At 43.4% G+C, this 20098-nt stretch overlaps 1 protein-coding gene across 3 annotated transcripts; it reads right to left on the minus strand.

Annotated features, from left to right (window-relative positions):
• Positions 1-1750: 1750 nt before the first annotated feature.
• On the minus strand, positions 1751-19714 carry SLC25A15 (solute carrier family 25 member 15). Of its 3 annotated transcripts, none has more exons than XM_045014873.1 (7): positions 19593-19714; positions 15969-16095; positions 13799-14057; positions 7112-7249; positions 6085-6254; positions 3784-3942; positions 1751-2840 (listed from the first exon to the last, which is right to left on the minus strand). In XM_045014873.1, the coding sequence occupies exons 2-7, from the start codon at positions 16021-16023 to the stop codon at positions 2716-2718; spliced, it is 906 nt and encodes a 301-aa protein (XP_044870808.1). In that variant the 5' UTR covers positions 16024-16095; positions 19593-19714; the 3' UTR covers positions 1751-2715. The 3 variants fall into 3 exon arrangements, with proteins under 3 accessions (XP_044870808.1, XP_044870799.1, XP_044870816.1); XM_045014864.1 differs by lacking the exon at positions 19593-19714 and adding an exon at positions 19373-19566; XM_045014881.1 differs by lacking the exon at positions 19593-19714 and adding an exon at positions 19040-19225.
• Positions 19715-20098: the final 384 nt, after the last annotated feature.

The following is a 20098-nucleotide window of genomic DNA, read 5'->3' on the forward strand; positions in this document are numbered from 1 at the left end:
GGAGGGGGGGTGGATCAGGGCTGGAGCAGGGGGTTGGGAGACTCTCAGGTTGGGGGGGGGGGCAGGCTCTGAGCAGTGCTTACCTCAAATGGCTCCTGGAAGCAGTGGCATGTCTCTTCTCTGCCTCCTATTAGGAGGCACGGCCAGGCAGCTCTGCACACTGCCCCATCCACAGGCACAGCCCCTGCAGCTCCCATTGGAGCACATAGGAGCTACAGTGGGGCCAAGCAGTGTGGGGCAGCCCCCTTGACCGGAGCAGGGCTGAGCCATGTGGTACAGCTCACAGGCCAGCTTAAAATGGCTTGTGGGCTGGATTTGGCCAGTGGGCTGTAGTTTGCCCACCCTGGGCTATAGCTACCCACACTCTAGCCAAAATATGAGTGGCCATGAGCATTTTAAAAAGGCTCCAATGACAAGGCGGCTAAAGCATTTGCCTTTGGTAAACACAAAAGCTGCCAGGCAGCTATTTTAAGGCCATAGCCTCAAAGAATCTGACTTCCAGAATGGAAGCAAATATTTAAAGGGTATCTACTTCCTTCCCTAACCCACTGCATCTGGCCCCAAATCTTGTTCCTTTTGGATTATGACGACTGAAGTATTACCATGCCTCCAACCATCATTGTGATCAAAGTATGGAGCAGGCCAACAGGAGCTTCCGGGGTGATACCCACAGGCAAAGGCAGTGTGTGGTAGAGCCACCTGCCCCACCCTGCCCCCAGGAACCACTGCTGGACCTGCTGGCTACTTCTGGGAGCAGTGCAGGGCCAGGAAAGGCAGGGACCCTGCCTTGGCCCCGCTGCACGCTGCTGCCACCCCAGAGCCATTCGAGGTAAGCAGTGCTGGAACCTGAACCCCCTGCCCTAAGCCCCCTCCTGCACTCCTCACCCTCTCCTGAGCTCCCTGTCACACTCTGCACCCCAACCCCCTGCCTTAAGCCGCCTCCTGCACTCCACCACCCTGCTGGCAACCTATTGGGCCTACATACTGTGATGTGTATATTAAACCAAGTATCAGAGGGGAGCCGTGTTAGTCTGGATCTGTAAAAGCAGCAAGGAGTCCTGTGGCACCTTATAGACTAACAGACGTTTTGGAGCATGAGCTTTCGTGGGTGAATACCCACTTCGTCGGATGTATTCACCCACGAAAGCTCATGCTCCAAAACGTCTGTTAGTCTATAAGGTACCACAGGACTCCTTGCTGCTTATATTAAACCAGTGGCTCTCAACCTTTCAAGACTACTGTACCCCTTTCAGGAGTCTGATTTGTCTTGTGTTTTCCCACATTTCACCTCTTTAAAACTACTTGCTTACAAAATCAGACATAAAAGTACAAAAATGTCTCAGTCACTTTATTACTGAAAAATTGCTGACTTTCTCCTTTTACCATATAATATAAAAAATCAATTGGAATATAAATATTGTACTTCCATTTCAGTGTATAGTCTATAGAGGAGTATAAACAAGTCACTGTATGAAATTTTAGTTGGTACTGACATCACTAATGCTTTCTATGTAGCCTGTTGTAAAACTAGGCAAATATCTAAGTGAGCTGATTACCCCGGAGGTCTTCCAGGGGGTACATGTACCCCTGTTTGAGAACCACTGTATTAGACATCTACAAGTAGACCCTTTCCTAAAAGCATCAAAGATGGTAGCTAGTACCAGACATACTGTGCTTGCAAATCTATAGAAGGGATACTACCTCGAGACAGCAGTTAAAACAGAAAGGGAAGTTTTTTGGTTTTTTTGGGGGGGGGGGGGAAGAAGGCGGGGGGGAGGAAGAGAAATGAGGTATTAGGATTGCAAAACCCATTCTGCTCCAGTTACTTTAATATTTTCACATTATTGGTGAAACTATTGATGGCAGAGTTTATGAATTTGTACAACTTTAACACATTAAAACAGTGCAAGTATTAGCCATGCATTGCTTAAACTAAATACTTCAGGAAACTAAACCTCCCTCTTCTACCTTTCCTTGTATTAGACTACTCTTTCTTGAAGTAGTTGAACAGTCTCTTACAAAGAGGTGAAACAGCTATAAAATGCAAGCAGCTTGCTGTTTCCATTGAATACTCTTTCCAAGAGTCACCTACGCAGGAAAGTGAATCCAAAATAACATACTGTATGATTTATAGCAGATTAACTATTCCTGATAGGCTGTCTAAAGTGGATTAAAATAATTTAGAATGAGATTTATTCCAGAATAAGAGCATCCACAGATGAAACTATTCAAGAGTCACTCCCTGTGTATACAAGCCCTAAAATTTATAAAGAAAAGAGTAACACAACTTTACTAATGCACCAGTGCCATGTGGCCTTGAGTCAGTTGTGTTTGCTAACATGAAAAAGGAAAATTCAGACTTCTTATAGCATGGCTGTTCCAGAACTAGATTTTTAAAATTTGAGATTAACTCTCTTAACTGAAAGATCACTATCCTTTACACTGAGTACCGCTTCCATCAGGGCAACATAATTAAATCTTTTGAGCAGCACAATAGGTGGAAAGAACGTTAACATGTCTCCATCCTCCCTTAAAAAAAAAAAAAACACCTGTAAAAACCACATACAAGGTCTACAAAACCCATTTACTTTAAAAAGATTTTTTTTAAATCCTAAATTGACTGAGTTTCTCTGACGTCATGCTATTGATTTTGTACCCATTCAAGCCTTACAGTTCTTTTTAAAAAGGTTGGCCTAAACCTGCTGCTGGAAGATTTCAGTACATGTCAACCTGTTCCATCATCATCTTGCGACTGTACTCGTAGGCAAGGAACAGTGCACCATTGGCTGGGAATGCACGAATCAAAGTAGGCTTTAGTCCAGAATACAAGGCAAATACTCCTGCAAAATGAAACATGAACTGATTAGAAATGTGCATGTTAAACTTTTAAAAGACTAACTGGCAATAGTTCTGGTGCTCTACTCTCTAGAAGTCATGCAGAGGAACTTAAAATAATGATACTAGTTAGAAGAATCAGGAAGCAGAGAGTAGAACTCGCTGAGACAGGAAGTTGTTGAAGCCAACAACTCAAGATTCAAGAAGAGACTGGACATCTATATAGATAAATATCCAGAGTCATTGTAATAAAATTTTGGGAGGGATAGTAAACCTTGGGCTTCAGGCCGTCTGACTATTAGAGATTCAGAAAAGCCTTAAGGTGGGGGACAGCTGGCCCCACATCTTCCTGCTGCGGGGTTCTAATACCTTCCTCTGAAGCATCTGGTGCTAGCCACTGTCAGATACACTACCCTGGACCTGAGGGACCTTGGATCTCATCCAGTACAGCAATTTCTACTTTCCTAGTCAAGTGAGCATCTTTTATAAATGTATAAGTTACTGTTTCCTATAAATTCTTCAAACATAGATTGTGGTGAATCTATTTCTGGTACCTGCTTGGAGTTTCAATGTTTAAATTACGTTAGCCATTGCAGGACAGTAGGTGCATTTACTCATCTGTCTTTAACAGGTAAGATACTACAGTAAGTACTAAGTGATTGCCCTCTGAAGTACAACTGAGTGTAGTAGATGCATTAAGCCTGAAACTCTGAAACTAGTTTCTGTATTATTGTTAGCATCAAGATTTTTTAGTAGCATCATTCTGCGGGTCTCTAAAGGTGGTGATGGGAGAATTTCACAAGAATAGTAATTTGTGGTCTACAAAAAAGGAAGTAGCGTAATTAATTTCCCATAACTTAGACTAGGTTTCAGAATAGATTTTCCATACTGGAGTAAAAAGTTTTCACATATCGGCCTTCAGGTTCAGTTTGTATTGGACATGCTTACCTTCATTTCGCAAAATATTTGCGAATGTTCCCATGAAGCCCGCCTGTTTTCCAGACATGGAAAGAACCTGAATTCTAGATTTGACACAGTCCACAGGATAAACAGCAATCCACAAGCAGATGCCTCCAAAACCACCACTCACCATCAAAGGAATAGGCCCTAAAAACATGAAATGAGCTTTTATACACTGTGCAAACTACCCCCCAAATCTGATGGTGGTCTACTTTAGAGTAATGTGAAAACAAGGAATGCACAAAGTTTGAGGAGGTGGCAGTTTTTCTGTGTGATAAGCTTGCACTGTATCATAGGTATAAGATTAATCAAAGTGGTTGTGGATTTCTAAAGAGTCTAGCCTCCTACTTCCACGAGCACATTTAGAATAAGAGTTTAAAAATTTTACTATGTAGACAAACCTTCAACACAAAATCTGGTTTAGGAAAGCAGGTTTCTGTAAAATATTTTGTAACATAGGGAAAGAGATACCGTTATGCTCTCTCAATTCCTTCTAAATTTAAATATTAGTTCAGAAGTGCAACTTGCCTGCCAGGCCTTGAAGTTCACCCTGGAATGTATGGTTCAGGCCATTACAAGGGGGGGGGAAAAAAAAAAAGTGTGTCAGAATTTAATTAATACTTAAGACAAAACCTCTGACTCCTGCTGCCATTGCTGGATTGGCTCTGCAGCGCTAGCACAAGTGAAAAGGTTGTAAAAATTTCTTGAGTAAAGCCAGCAGTTATGACTCTGAATATACACAGGGGCGTGTCTATTGAGTGAGACTGCAGTGTTACAAACCCAGTCAATTTTCAGAATGCAACCACATTTTGCTTTCATGATCAGATTTTATGAAAATTTGATAAGTGTCCAGAAAAAGCAAGCACTTTTAACTACTAAAAAGCAAACTACTGATGCCAAGTCCCTTCAAAGGCTGGTATCTTGCATTTTAATAGCCAGAGAGACCCCATGGTTTCCTATCTTCAATATTCCTCTTTGAAAGTGCATATGAAGTTAAAACGTAAGAATGGCCATACTGGGTCAGACCAAAGGTCCAACTAGCTCAGTATCCCATCCTCCAACAGTGGCCAGTGCCAGGTGCCCCAGAGGGAATGAACAGAGCAGGTTATCATCAAGTGATCCATTCCCTGTCACCCATTCCCAGCTTCTGGCAAACAGAGGCTGACACTTCAGAGCATGGAAAGAGCATTTGTCCAAAATAAGGAATGCAAGAGTTCTAAGAGTTTGTGTTGATACTGGAATGATACAGAAAATTACATTTCACATTCTGCAATACTAACATCTGAATCCTAAACAACCAGATAGCCCTTACATACTATAACTAGGACTGGCAGAACTGCCTATTATTGAGGTTGCCCAACATTTTCCATGATAAGACTCTGTTTTCAGTTGCTTATAATTTGCCAAACTGTTTGGGCTAAAGTTTTAAATACCCAGTGTCTACCTCAAGCTGATTTTTTTTTCTGGAAACCAAATGTAATGTTGCACAGACAATTATGTCATTTCCTAACTTTTGAGTGCTTGACTTTGCAACATTAATGTTCTTTTAATGCAGTGTGTGTGTGGGTGTGTGAGAGAGAGAGAAAAATATCTGTGACACACGCACTGAACACCGTGCAAAGGGAACGTTTCAAATCCCTTAAAAGATGCACAACTAGTGAACAACTTGGCTGCAACAAACAGTTCGGTGGTGCCAGGGCTGCCCAGGGGGGGGGGGCAAGTGGGGCAATTTGCCCCAGGGGCCCCGCAAGCTCTGGCCCGGTGGCGGGTCCGAGTCTTCGGCAGCATTTCGACAGTGGGGAGCCTTTTAGTGCTGCCGAAGATGCGGAGCGACTGAAGGGCCCCCCGCCACCGAAATGCCGCCGAAGACCCAGACCGCCGCCGGGTGAGTACAAGCGCCGCAGCTCCCCCGCTTTGCCCCAGGCCCCCTGAATCCTCTGGGCGGCCCTGGGTGGTGCACCATGGAGTGTTGAACATTCAACAGTTTTTGCACAATTATCCTCTCCTGATCAGGTAACTCATACATCAGCTAAATAAGTGTACAAAAACAAGATGATGCATGTCAAATCTGAAAATGGTTGGCTTAAGCAGTTCTTTACCACTCAAACAGGAATAGTGTTGGTTTTGCTCCCACATCGCTATTCTAAAGGACCACAATTTTTTGGCTGCAGATATACAGCAAGTGCATAAGGTATAATTAGCATTGCACAAGAGATTTTGAGAGTAGCAGTATGCTACTTTCTGAAGTGAGAGACTACCTTTTCCACATACCCACAAGCTGGCACATACCTAGTTGATCTTTTGGTCTCTCCGCTGCAAAAAATGTCCGACTCAGTTCATAGCCTCCAAAGAAGAAGAAATAACCTGGGACTTCCCGAAGTAAAGTGCTTGACAGACCATGGTAGAACCCGAGTGGGCCATCCTTTTGAATAACACTTTTCACTACTGACCAAACTGTACTGATAGAGGGGTTGAAACGATTAACAATACTTAGCACTTTACACACATTGATCTGCAACATCCTATGAGTAAGTACCTTAAACATTACCTCCATTTTACAGATGGGGAAATAGAGGGCAAATAATGAATCAATTGCAAGGCAAGAATTAGAACTGAGGAATTCCTGGTTCCAATCATTAGTTTTTTCCAGACCTCAGACAGGAGCAGGGATAGCAATTAAGGGTATGTCTTCGCTACAGGGTTAACCCAGATGATTGGCACCCAAGTGTGAGCAGCCACACTACACGGCCCTACCCTGGTTCTGGCTGCACTCTGTGGGGCTAGTACTTCTGGGGGCATATCCAATGGTTCTTTGTGCTGCAGTAAGCTGAGCTGCTCTGATTCTTTCCCAGTGAATTGTGGGAGAACTTGTCTGTCCCCCTGAGCACCACACACGGAATTGTGGGAATGGAGTGGAGGACTACTGCCACTCAAGTGACTTAGCACATATCCGCATTGCAAAGCAAGCACGTTACTAGCCTGAGTAAAAGCCTCACTTGGGTTTTAGCCTACAGCCCCAGATGAACCAGCTAGAAAACATCACTAAACTCAAGTCAGGGGACTGTTTGTGTGGACAGGGGGAGGGAAGGAGGTAGGGGAGTTAAGGGAAACACTTGAGTAACAGCCTGCGTTAACTCTGCAGTGAAGACATACCCTAAGTTAGTATTCCCCAGGAATGTATTCTGACAACAAGTAGCACACCCTTTGTGCAACTAGTAACACAGTACAAGCTAGACCTTAAGTGTGCTAGAATGGACTTTTGAAATAGGCATAACATCAACCGATTTCAGTGGTATTGAGCAAGTTACATACTTACTTGTGTCCTTGTATTATCTTTCCAGATAACTGCATTTCATGCATGGTCTGCAACCGACACTTCACCAGCTCTGTGGGACATAGGACCAAGGCAGCAAATGCAGAAGCAAAAGAGCCTGCAGCTGCATTCTGCAGATCACTGTAACAAAGAAACTACAGATGATACTTGGGCACTGCTCTTTAGTCACATGGTAGCCTGCTGCAAGAGCACCCACCTATTTCCTGAAAGCGTTATCAAATAAAGAAAAACTGAACAAGAGTGCAAAAAAGGAAAAGCAATCATTTACAAGGTGACCAACTTAACACCTAGCTCCAGCCATCTTCATATACAACTCAAATAAGTTCTTCTCCTTCAACAGCTATATAAATGTAAGTATATTATCATCTTTCCCATTTCGCTGACAAAAAAGCACAACCAATTAGATTAATCAAATAAAACCTGAAGTGAATTTTGGTAATTTCACATTCAAGACTGTATGGCTTTCTTAACCCATGGTATCACAAGGCCACAGCTGCTTTACCAGTTTATTTACCAGTGCCTTTATAAAGATACCTGGCACCAACAAGTCCTTGTGATCAACCAAGGATCACGCGCTCAGAGAACAGCTCCTGCTCTAACAATTGTAGCACATGGGACATGTGCAACACAGCTCAAAGAACAGTGGTCACGGAAAGGTGAGTAACTGTTTTTTTGTTTAAAATTATGTCACTACGGAGCCTCAGACTTTGGTGTCGTCAAGTGGGAGTTCTGTGGTGGAGCAAAATGAGCAGGATGATCTGAGGTACTCTTCCCTCCTTCCAGAGTTTAGATGAGTGACATAGCAAAGAAATTGGGTACAGTGTAAAGACCATGGCTGAGCTGCTCTGCTGAGCCTCTAAGGGGGTGCAGTACAGAACTCACAGACAGGGTGTGGGCATGGGGGATAGACTTATGATGGCTTTCAGCCACTTTTATGTCCTGTCCCCCCTCCCCCATCTTGGGATGCTCCCAGAGCTGGAGAATCCCCTGGAGCAGGGGTCGGCAACCTTTCAGAAGTGGTGTGCCGAGTCTCCGTTAATTCACTCTAATTTAAAGTTTCACGTGCCAGTAATACATTTTAACATTTTTAGAAGGTCTCTTTTTATAAGTCTATAATATACAACTAAACTATTGTTGTCAAGTATCAGAGGGATAGCCATGTTAGTCTGGATTTGTAAAAAGCAACAAAGAGTCCTGTGGCACCTTATAGACTAACAGATGTATTGGAGCATAAGCTTTTGTGGGTGAATACCCACTTTGTCAGACATGTAAAGTAAATAGGGTTTTTTAAATGTTTAAGAAGCTTCATTTAAAAATTAAATTAAAAAGCAGAGGCCCCCGGACCGGTGGCCAGGACCCAGGCAGTGTGAGTGCCACCGAAAATCAGCTCGCATGCCGCCTTCGGCACACGTGCCATAGGTTGCCTACCCCTGCCCTGGAGTAACACAATCCCAGATTCCCTGCGGCCTGTAAATTACAGCAGCCTCCACAGGCTGGCTGTCCCCAACATGCTCCACAGGCTGGCTGTCCCCAACATGCTCCCACACAAGGGCTTGAAGGCAATCCTCTGAAGGCAATCTTACAACTGTCTTCAACATGTCCCCAACATGCTCCACAGGCTGGCTGTCCCCAACATGCTCCCACACAAGGGCTTGAAGGCAATCCTCTGAAGGCAATCTTACAACTGTCTTCCACAATCCCTGCCCTGGGAGAAATCCTCCTGTCATTACAACTGTTGATCTGGGGCCTTTTTATGCTGCTCTGGTCCTTTTACCTGGCATGAAGGTGCTGGAGTAGGGGTCTACCACCTCTTGTTTTCTGTGCATTACTGCAAGGATTTTATTGTGATCTTTAAAAATAGCAAAATCCTCACACATTCTTTAGAAATCTGAAAGTTCTATGTTTTCCCTGACTCCAAATCCATCTGTCTCATGATGACAAATTGTAATTTTGAAGCTATTTAAAAGGCTGGGACCTCTGTGAAAGCCAGTGTCTTCATAATTTAGGTCATCTATGGCTTTTATTAGACACTCCATGAGCCTGTTGATTGAACACAACCGGAGCCTTGGTTACTTTGTACTCTAACCAGAAATGGAAAAACATTTCATCCTAGGAAAGTGGAAGAGGGAGTATAATTTGACTATATTAATGTTGCTCTTATCGAGTGTATCTTAAATTATGTAGTAAGTGTCAGAGTGCTGCCTAAGCAGAATTTTTCTGTTTTCTAAATAAGCATTGATGCAGTTTTTTCTGAATCTATGAAAAGAGCAGAAGTGCCTCGTTGGGAAATTAAATGGACCATGAGATTTTTAAATATACTGAGGAGTCTTACTTCCATTTAATTTTGGCATCTGTTTAAGAAACTTGGCTGTGAAAAGTAAGTGCTTCCATTAGGGGCTAGTACTGAGCATTAACAACATGCTACAAAAATGTCTTTAAAACCAACAGTGCTAGATTCAAGTGTATTTATCAATTCATTTATTGTTAAGCTGGGAGAATATGGCAGAATTGAGAATTATTTAAGGAAGCAAGTTCACTGCAAAAGTAAACAGTTTTGGCTCAAAATTCACTTCAATGAGAGATTTTTCCAGCTTTGGAGTATAGTGATTTAACCCCTAGTATCTTGCTTTGGATCCCATAGTCAACCTATAGAATGAAAAGCTTCCAATTTTATCAGGGAATTTTAAATTTTAGCTTCCTTTGTACCGCTGTACGATGAGAGTCTCTAATTACATGCTCTTCCCCCCCCGAGGCTTCCTGCCTCATTCAATGCACAGGATCACCCTGTTCTGGAGATGACTCTGGGCTGTCAAGTGAAGGAGGCTGTTTGATGTAGGGCCCCTACTTCATTTGCTGCAGAAGTAGGAAGGTGTGTGGTTAAGGAGCCAGGAGATTGCAAGAAGAGAAGGGATAGTCTCATGGTTAAGGCAGTTCAATACGAGTCTGGAGAACTGGCTTCTATCCTTGGCTTTGTCATGGAGTTTGTATGTGTGATGCTGGGCAAGACACTTAAGTAGTCACTAGTTGTGTGTTCCTCATTTTCCGAGTCTGACCCAAGACCCTGGGGTCTGATTTCCAGAAGTGCTGAGCACTCTCAGCTGCAACCGAGGTGAAGAGGAGCTGAGCTCTGATTATTATAATGCTAGATACTTTGAAAAAAAATCACATCATAGGTGATTCAAATTGGGCACCCAAAACTAGATGATATTTTTGACCATATCTCTGCCTCAGCTCCCCACCAGTGACATGAGGATAATACTATCCTCTTGCCACACAGGGTGTTGTGAAGATTAAACAAACAGTATGTGAGTGTTTCAATAACATTTTGGGTAGAGGACAATAGGAATGTCCGTGAGAACCTTCTGTCTTCAGAGCAGAGTTTGAGTAGATGCAATAAATAAGGCAGGGGGCCATAGATTGAACAGTGAGGATAAAACAAAATAATGAATAGCTGCTCATTCTGTGAGCATCATGCTTCCTGTGCACTGAATGAGGCAGGCATCCTAGGGGGCTGGGACATATGTAATCATGTAATTAAAGACTCTCTCAGCTTTATGGTTCACAGGACCCAAATTAAGCCTGCACAAGCAACTTAAATTTAGTAATTCCTAGTTTTTGCATGATTGACTTTCTTTAAATATGCAGTGTGGCTTTTACTATGGAAACCATAACTCAGTTTTCTGACTCTTGTGTAACTTCACTCTTGAAAAGATATCACATTAGGGTTTTTATGTCTCCTGCAAAGAAAAGGTAATTTAATAGTCATAGCAAAAGAGCGAGAATCAGCAGATCTTTCTAGTGTTGGCTCTGCCAAAGACTTCCTGCAGCAAGGGACTAGTAACTTTATCTCAGTTTTGTTATCTCAGAACAGGGACAATGCCTACCTCACACAGATGTTGCAAAGCTTAACGCATTAGTGTTTGGAAAGCGATCTGAGATCTTCAAAAGGGAGATGCTACAAGTCTGAAATAATACAAAGTTATGCGTTGTATCACTGCAATAGCGAGGGCTAGCACAGCTCTAGCTATATTGAGGCAAAAATACCAAATGCAGAGAAGTCCCCCTTAGTACACCACTACCTCGATATAACATGAATTTGGATATAACGCAGTAAAGCAGTGTTTCGGGGGGGGGCAGGGCCGCGCAGTCCGGTGGATCAAAGCAAGTTCAATATAACACTGTTTCACCTATAACGTGGTAAGATTTTTTTGGCTCCCAAGGATAGCGTTATATCAAGGTAGAGATGTGTATTTTACTAGCTACTTACATAGGAATCAGAGGCAATGAACCCAGTGTACAGGACCTTTCAATTAATGTTTCAGGTATTGTACACGGTATATTAGGAAAGGTCAAGAAACAAATACAGTGTATTTACATACATGTGCAAACACAAGGCACATTTGGAGGAAGAGTCTATTTTCTGCAAGTTGTAAGTTAGCGTAGCAAACAGATGAAATTGGGAGCATGTGTGTCTAACTTTCAGTCTGCCGTTAATCATTCTTTAGTTTAAATCAAATATATATTTTAGGATCATAATTTAGCAAACATTTATCACTGAGGGAATTTGACACCTAGGTACTTTGTTGAGGGGGATTTAGGAATACTTAAGACTAAAAATCCTTATCCCCTTCCATTCCTAACAAACCCCAAACAGACCTCTTTGGCACATGTACTTTCAACTGGAAAAACATTTTTCCTCTTGTTGCTGTGATAGCCACACTATAACCATGTCTCACAAAGCTAAATGGTGCTAATCTAGTCACACAGGCTAGATAAGCCCTGTAAATTAAAGTGCATCTGTGTGTAAAAAACTACTTTTAAAAATTAACTTAAATTAGAAGCAGAGAAGTTTATTTTGGGAAACTCAGACCACTAAATACCTGTGTAGGAGGGTATATGAACCTGATCAGAGGGTAAGAAACCACAAGTTAACCTCAGTTCATGACTCTTCATATTTCCCTCTTCAGTCCAAGAGATAATGAGTGATTGACTGCTGGAACACTAAAGCTGCTGGGACAGCCTCTTGAATTGTACGTCTGGGGGCCAAGTAAACTTGGTTGATGGCCCTCAAGTCTGGAATTCAATCCCTTCACATTGGTCCAACAGAAGATTTGCTGATCTGCAGGGCATGCCGCAGGGCATGCCACAAGGCCTCTGTTTAACCAGGCTTTTTCCAAGAGGCTGTCTAATTGAGTTTGTTTGGCAAGGCAGAGGTGTGCATTATTTGGATTACATTAGTTAACGCCATCTTTAATAATGTATTATGATTGGGCTGTAAATGCAACTAGATAATAGTAATAGGGGCATTTTATAAATGTGAAAAAAAGAGCAAAATTCAAGGAGATGTCAGGCTGGTGAGAGTTTGAACCTGTACCATTTTTTGGTATTACTGTACTGCTCAGTACTAAAATCTCACTCTTTAGTGGTTGTGGCTGGTTTTTTTTGAGGAGTAAAGTTAATAGTACCATTCTGTATTTAGTACAACACTCCAGGAAATAAAAGATGATTGATAAATGCACTTTGTTGGAGGCACTTGGCTTTGGTATCATTATGTGCTCTAGTCACCTGCCCCATCAGATATTACATATTCATCTGTTCTCCAATTAACCCATAATTTCTTCATAGTTAGTGTGTTCTCTTTAGTGATTTCAAAATCCAATCTGACTAGTTATATACTAAACTGATGCTGACTATCACCTAGAGAAAACTGACCTGGTGTTCAGAGATGAGATGAGATATGGGGTAAGACTAGAATATTTAAATACACTATATCAGTAGGGGCTAAAAAGAAGTAAATTTCCTCCACCTTCTCATTCTGGTAGTTTTAAGTATATACAGATGGAATGCAGCTAATAAAATTTGTCTTTAACTGCCTGAAGCTAAACATGTTCTCATATCCTTCAACCAAACTTTGATCCACAAGTGTCTGGGTTCATTTCCTAAAACCTGACAGGAAAGAAAGGTACCATTTACCCACACACACACACACACACACACCACTGATTTTTCACATTTTACTTTCAAGAACTTGTAAGTATTAAAGGGGAGACAGTTTGCAGAATCATAACCAAGAGCTCCCCCTGCTTCTTTCTGATGGCAAATTAGTGAAGATGGAACACTGAGTTACAGCGAATAAGTGAATGCTATTCAGCATAATCATTGCTCTGGAGGGAAGGATAGTTGGGACAGTGCTCAGTCATCTCACAAACCACCCGAGCCATCATTGATATCCATCCATGGAGCAGTGTACGGACAATGAAGATGCAGCCTCTCTTAGTGATGCATGAGTTACAGCCGCCAATGCTCCAGTAGTTTCAGCCCCTTTCCTTCACAAATACTACAGCATGGGATTTAAGAAAGATGCTTACGGAATTCTCTTCTCCCTCCCAAAACAATTCATGGTGTTTGAAAGAACCAACACATTTCCCACACTCTGGGTTTTTTGGCAATGGACATGACCCCATATAGACCAGCCATCTGTTCTTATGAAAAATATACCACAACTGCCCAGACAAGGTCTTGTGGAATAAACTTAACACCTGCAGTGACAAAATGGTACCCCGTATAATGGCAAAGAGACTGCACTTCATTTTAAAATATAGCACATTCATATTTACTCTTGACTGCTAGTTGTACAATATTCTGGAGATTACAATTTCTGTTACTAACCTCAGTTTTGCTTTCCTGTCTACTCCAACAACTCGCCTCACAATCTGCTGGCAAAACCCATAGCACATGAACAGGACTGAGTTTTCTGCTATGTTAGCTACAAGTGCTGGAGTGGTCCCTTTATAGAAGCCTCGCAATCCAACTTGTTTATACGTCTTCACAATACATTCAAGGAGTCCTTTATACATGCTGGGAAATGTCTGCATCTTCACCTTAGCTGTATCAAAGGGCTGGCCGGTTAGCACACACGCAGTCCCACCTGAGGAAATAGAGTATCAACATTCAACAGTCCCTTACTGATCATGTGAGAGAATATGCAACATAATGAAGAAAGCCTGTTTTGTGGGAAACACAAAAACATGCAATATGCAGAGAGGGACAAATTCACCACTGGCATAATTAGGCTCAACTCAGTCAACTTTGGTGACACCCATGACATTGGCTCTTGCAACATTTTTTTAAGTTACAGAAGTACCAAATGAAAAAAGATCAATGCTTGATTTAGAACATTTAGACACTCATTCATAAGAGAAGGCCATCAATTCTTATATTGAATAGATGGTGAAATAAGAGTTACCAGTGGAAATAACATTCTCTGTGTGTTAGGCAGTCACCTCATCAGATGAAGGATGAGCAGATCTGAATGATGTGAAGAGACTGTGCAAGAAACTAAAGAAGCTGAATGTGTGAATCCAGCACCATTAGTTGTTTGAGGCAGGGAGAAGGTACATTTTGTTTTGAAGGGGTGATTCTCATTAGTACCAACCCACACTCTGAGTGGAGCCGGTTTGTATTACACTACTGCTGCTCCTGTGTCATAGGGTGAGCCAGAGGAACTCCAATCTGAGCTCCCACACTGCTTCATTTTCCTCCCAGATCAGGTGATTGCAGGCTACACAGCTAACCAGGCTTGGAAGCAGGATATGACACTTCCTGCACTCACTAGGGGAGGGATTAACTAAGGACAGCAGAAGCTGGCTGGGGCAGATGTGGCTCGCTGTTGAGAGAGCTGGGGCAGGTGCCTGTGATGGGCTCTGCTGAAGCCCCCTCAGGCAGTCTAAGGTGAGGGTGGGGAAAGAGCAGTGAAGAGTCTGGAGAGAAACTGGGGGTGGCTCCTCACTGAGAGGGAGCCAGGAATGTTGTCTTGAAGTAGCTTGGCTGATGACTGCTGGAAGAGGCCAGGGAGAAGGCTTCCCTGGAGAGAAGTGAAAATAGGAAATGGCATTGGGAATCTAAAGCTGAGGAACTGTGAGTTGAGGGTGGACGGACCTGCGGACGGGGCAGGTAAACACACCGGCCTGGCCCGCCAGGGGCTTTCCCTACACAAGCGGCAACCCCTGTTTGAGAAACCCTGGATTAGATGGCTAATGTGCTGAATTTGTTATTAGCAGAGCACCAGCAGCAGTGTTAGGCACTGTACATAGATATGTATTTTCCATCCCCTTTGTATAACACAACTTAAAGTTAATTTATTTCTCCCGATGTTTCATCCTTACCAACCATGTTTTAGGTGATATGAGAAACCGATATTTTCATTTGTGGCTAACTGGAAGAACAACTTGAGTGAACTGCTGACCTTATGTTACATTATTCAGAATACCATAATGTTTCCTCATCTTCCAAAGAGACTTTCTGAATGTTGATTAAAGAGATAACCCTTTAGATAGCTTTCTGCCCCTTTCAATTAGAGAGAGTTTCTAGGACTGAAGCATTATCTCGATCACTTTGCTTGCACATGGTGTTTGCCTTTATTGCAAAACTTTACTTGTGACTGACATTTTGAAACTCATGTGAGCATGAAAATACACATTAGATGTTCTCAAACCTACTCTTAGAAAATCATTAGTCTGAAAGAAGTTACATATTTACTTGTTGGCATTGGTTTCAGTGGAGTGATATTAACCTATCAGACGTTTGCAACACTGGGCTAGGTCAGTTAGTTCCCTCCTTCATCTCAGCATCTTTCTTCAAATGTGGAAGATGTGCCTCTTGTACAGATTTTCAATTATTAACAGTGCCAATATGACAAATCACCGTCACTGCTAGATGACTGCTGATTGCTAAATCAGATTAATGTCTTTACACTTGTGAGGAGACTTACAAACAAGCTTGTGCTCTTAAAGTATCAGATTCTATTTTCAAAGTTTCTGAGAGTTTTCTCCAGTATTACCTGCTGCACCTGCCGTGAGATCGATGGCAGCTTGAATGGCGGGATTTGTCCTCATGTTTCACACTTGCTTATTGGTTGCTATGGAATAAAATCTCCAGTGACAGGTAAGGTGTCCTGATATGTATGCCTAACATGGAAAAGAAAAAACATTAAAACAACTGTTAACCTGCATATTTCAGCTAAACTACTTTCTGCAGACCACCCACTATGCCCATATATAGCCACTTCTATTCATCTTCTCTTAAATCAAGAGTTCTATAGCAGAGAAAGGATGGTCCAATGGTTAGGGCCCTAACCTGGTACTTGGAAACCCAGGTTCAATTCCCTGCTGTACCAAAGATTTTCAGCGTGACCTCGGGCACATTACCTAGTCCCTCTGTGCCTCAATTCCCCATTTTCAAATGAGAAGAATGGTACCTTCCTACTTCAGAGGGATGCATTAAGATAACTGCACTAAAGATTGTGAAGAGCTCAGGTACTAGAGTGGAAGCCATATAAATACCTCAGACAGATATCAGTATCACAAAGGACAGGAATACGGAGGAAATATCTGGAAAGAGGTTTGGTTGTCTTGTGTTCCCAATACAAGTCTTTTTAATGGAAGCCGCAGATTTAATTTACAGGATGCTGCCCAATGTGGATTTTATTTGGTTTGTGTCTCTCAGGAAAGTGGTTGCCACAATAAATACCCTACAAGGGCAACGTTTTCAAATAAAACACCACTCATTAAAATAAATCTGCAGATCAATTCAAAGGCTATTTCATGAGGGGAAAAGATTATTTTGGGCAACAGAACCAAGTTAGAAAACCAAATATTAAAGACTTAAACTAGTTTGAAATTCAGAGATCTACATCCAGGGGTAGCGATACTGCCAGCCATATATTTAGCATGGTACTTTTTAAAAATGAGATACAAGGAGAGTGAGCAGTTGTACTAGCAGAGTATTCCCTTCGTTATGTTAATTTTTTTTTTTCAAATAAAGGAGAGATCTACAGAAGAATTAAAACACTCCTAATATGTATGTATAAATATTTCATCCAAAGTGTTTTGGGGGCTAGCTGATAAAGAAATGAGGGGGAAAGCAACTCAACGTGCAGGGAGGGATAAATTCGGACAAGGAAGTGTAAGAACAGTTGTACCGCATTCTTTCTAAAGTTCTGTGATGGACAGACATGGGTTTATAAGAAACATTTTGAAAGGTCTGTTCCTACATGCCTGTTTATTATTTTGACAGCTGACAAATTGTGTGCCGAACAGATATCTACATTTATGAAAGTGCTGATTCTTTCCATTTTAGAAGGGTCTGGCTTGTACTAGGCTGAATATAGTTGGATAAAAAAAAAATCAGCCATTACAAGTACATACAGTATTTCTGAATTATATTTAAAGATTTGAAAGGTATTATTCCTATTAGCATAGTTAACTAGCTACTGTTATTTCAAGATAAAAAGGCTCCAAGATTGTTGCACTTAATTATCCTGAAATTAATGTCATTACTGTCCTCAAATCACCTTGTGATTTAGCCCCTTTGATATAGGAGAAGAGAAAAAAAAAATCAAAGAGTCTCTGAATGAAGGGAATCACTATGAAGCAGTGAGTCTCTCACTGCAGTGGAACTTGCATTATTGCTACACTGCACTAAATGTAAAGGAAACCATACCAAGCCACAAACTGAATATATGCTCATTTCCATTCCATCCTGCTGATGAGATTTATCACAAACTGGGAAAGTGAAGGCAAAAGAAGAGTTTTTCAAAGGAAAGAGTTATAAATACCCTGACCAACACAAGTACCCAGCCATAGCACGAGATTTAACATTACGTAATTAAATCTAAAACACCATTTATTGCAGAGGTAGTCAATAGGCAGACTGCAGGCCAAATCCAGACTACCAGACACTTTTGAACAGACCCTGAAATCTTTTTACTTTCCCTCTCCCCCCCCTCCCCCATTTCTCTGGAGTCTGGACCTTCGCTATACCTTGACCAAGAAATTTGAGCCCTGACTGATTTATTGATACCATTTATAATCTTGTAGATTTCTCTGAATTTGCAGTAATAAATGACTGGTGCCCTAAAAATCACCAAAAGATTCACTCATTCATACTGCAAATCCAAAAAAAATCTAGGTAAGATCTTCAGGAAATTAACATTTAACAATTCTGTTGCCTAGAACTGAGTGTCTTCCATCCAAGGACCTCAAAGGACTCTCCAAATACTGAATGATTAAGCCACAAGACCCCACTTCAGAGACCAGGAAGACAGGGCATGACTTTTGACCTGTCAAGGACACAGCAGGCCAATGGCCAAATAGAATTTGAATACAAGGGCCATAAAGGTGCTATTTCTTGGCTGTGGCTCTTATTCTTCACCCCAATAAGAATGAACTTGTTTTTTTCATTGTCAGAATGCAAGCTTTGAGAAGAGAAGCAGCATAAACCTGAGGCTGTCTTACAGTTTCAATTTAGGTAGAAGAGGTTAGTTTACAGAGAGACTGTGATAACCTTTCCTACACCACCTTAGTTTTAAAAAAAAATTCAACTGATGCACATTACATGAATAAAACAAAGGGAGGAAACTACCTTCAGAGCTTGTGGTCTCAAGGGAAGGTGGGAGAATGTTAGGCTATGTCTCCATTTAAAATGCTACCCCAGGTCAGCTGTGCCACTGTAGCACTTGAGAGTAAACACTTATTACAGTGACAGGAGGAGTTCTCTGGACAACGTTGTTAATCCACCTCCTCAAGAGGCAGTAGCTAGGTCAACAGAAGAATTCTTCCATTGACCTAGCACTGTCTACATGGGGACTTAGGTCAGCTTTTTTTTTTTAAACAAGCTTTTACTAGTTATGTGCACATCTCTATCTTCCATGAATATTCTAGCCTGAACACACTTCTAAGCAAATGCTGCAGAATACACCCTGAAAGCAAACTGGGAAATTGTAATCACCACTATTTACATCAGAAGCACAATTCTAAGGGCCACTCTCAGATTAGGCACTCAGACCTATACACTCAATTGAAACACCTCCACTTTCTAATACACACAACGATCTGCTTGCAAGTTACGGACCAAGCACTCTTGGTGGAAGCCGGACAGTTTTGAACGAGGAATTGCTTTGAGAAGCAAGCTGTTTTGTGGACAAGTCACAAACAGAAGGGGCCAAATTTGTCCAGTAAGTTATCGGCCGGCTCTAACGGGGTTGAACGGCGCCAAGTCAACTGAATCAACTTCACTGGCACAGGTCACCGCCACGGATGCTCTGGCCTGAACCGGACATCGCTTCCAGGACCGAGCTTCGCAGTCCCAGCCCCAGCGGGCGCCTGGCCGCGCGGCACGACCCTGGCTCCCGGGCGGGCGGCTCCGGAGAGAGGCTGCAAAGGTTATTCCTGGCGTCTCCCTCACCACGTGACGGGCCGCTTCTCGGGCTCCGCGCTGCAGCGGCACCGGGGCGGCTGCTCAGGGGCGGCTCCCGCAGGCTGGAGCGGCTCCCGCGGGCCCCAGCAGGGAGGGCGCCGAGCGCCGCCGGGGCCGCGCACAGGGGTTACGCGGTGAGGCCCCGGCCCCGCGGCAGACACGTGCGCAAAGGAGGAGCCGGCTCCGCTGCCCAGGCCCGGCCACTCACCCAGCGCGCGCGGCACCAGCCGCGCTGCCCGGCCCCTCCGCCGCTATATAGCCGGGCCGCGGGAGGCGGGGGCCGGCCCGGCCCAGCCCGGCTCGCAGCGCCGCGGCCCCGCCCCCGCCCCCAGCCAGGGAAGCGGAACTAATCGGGGCGGCGACTGGGAGGGAGAAAGCGGAGGCGGGGGCTGGGGGGTGGGTGTGTGTGAGAGCGAGAGCGGGTGTCTCCCGAGAGCCGGGCTGTGGGGAGAGCGGGGGTTTCCCGGTTGGGGACTGTGGGGGGTTGGGGAGAGCGGGGGGTTGTGGGGGGATGGGAGGGGGTTGGAGAGAGCGGGAGTTTGTGGGGGGTTGGGGAGAGCAGGGGCTCTGGGAGGACGGGTGGGGGTTGGGGAGAGCGGGGGGCTGTCAGGAATGTGTGGGGTGTTGCAGGAAGTGTGGGGACTGTTGGGGGCGGGGAGAGCTGGGGCTTTGGGGGGACAGGTGGGGTGAGCAGGGGCTGTGGGGGTTGGGGAG

Source organism: Mauremys mutica, chromosome 1, assembly GCF_020497125.1.
Source record: "Mauremys mutica isolate MM-2020 ecotype Southern chromosome 1, ASM2049712v1, whole genome shotgun sequence".
NCBI lineage: Eukaryota > Metazoa > Chordata > Testudines > Geoemydidae > Mauremys > Mauremys mutica.

Coding starts and splice junctions, on each gene's coding strand:
- SLC25A15 (XM_045014873.1), bottom strand. CDS start 16,023: ATGAGGACAAATCCCGCCATTCAAGCTGCCATCGATCTCACGGCAGGT. Junction 6,255..7,111: donor AAGATAATACAAGGACACAA/GTAAGTATGTAA, acceptor CCCCTCTATCAG/TACAGTTTGGTCAGTAGTGA. Junction 3,943..6,084: donor GAGACCAAAAGATCAACTAG/GTATGTGCCAGC, acceptor TCATGTTTTTAG/GGCCTATTCCTTTGATGGTG.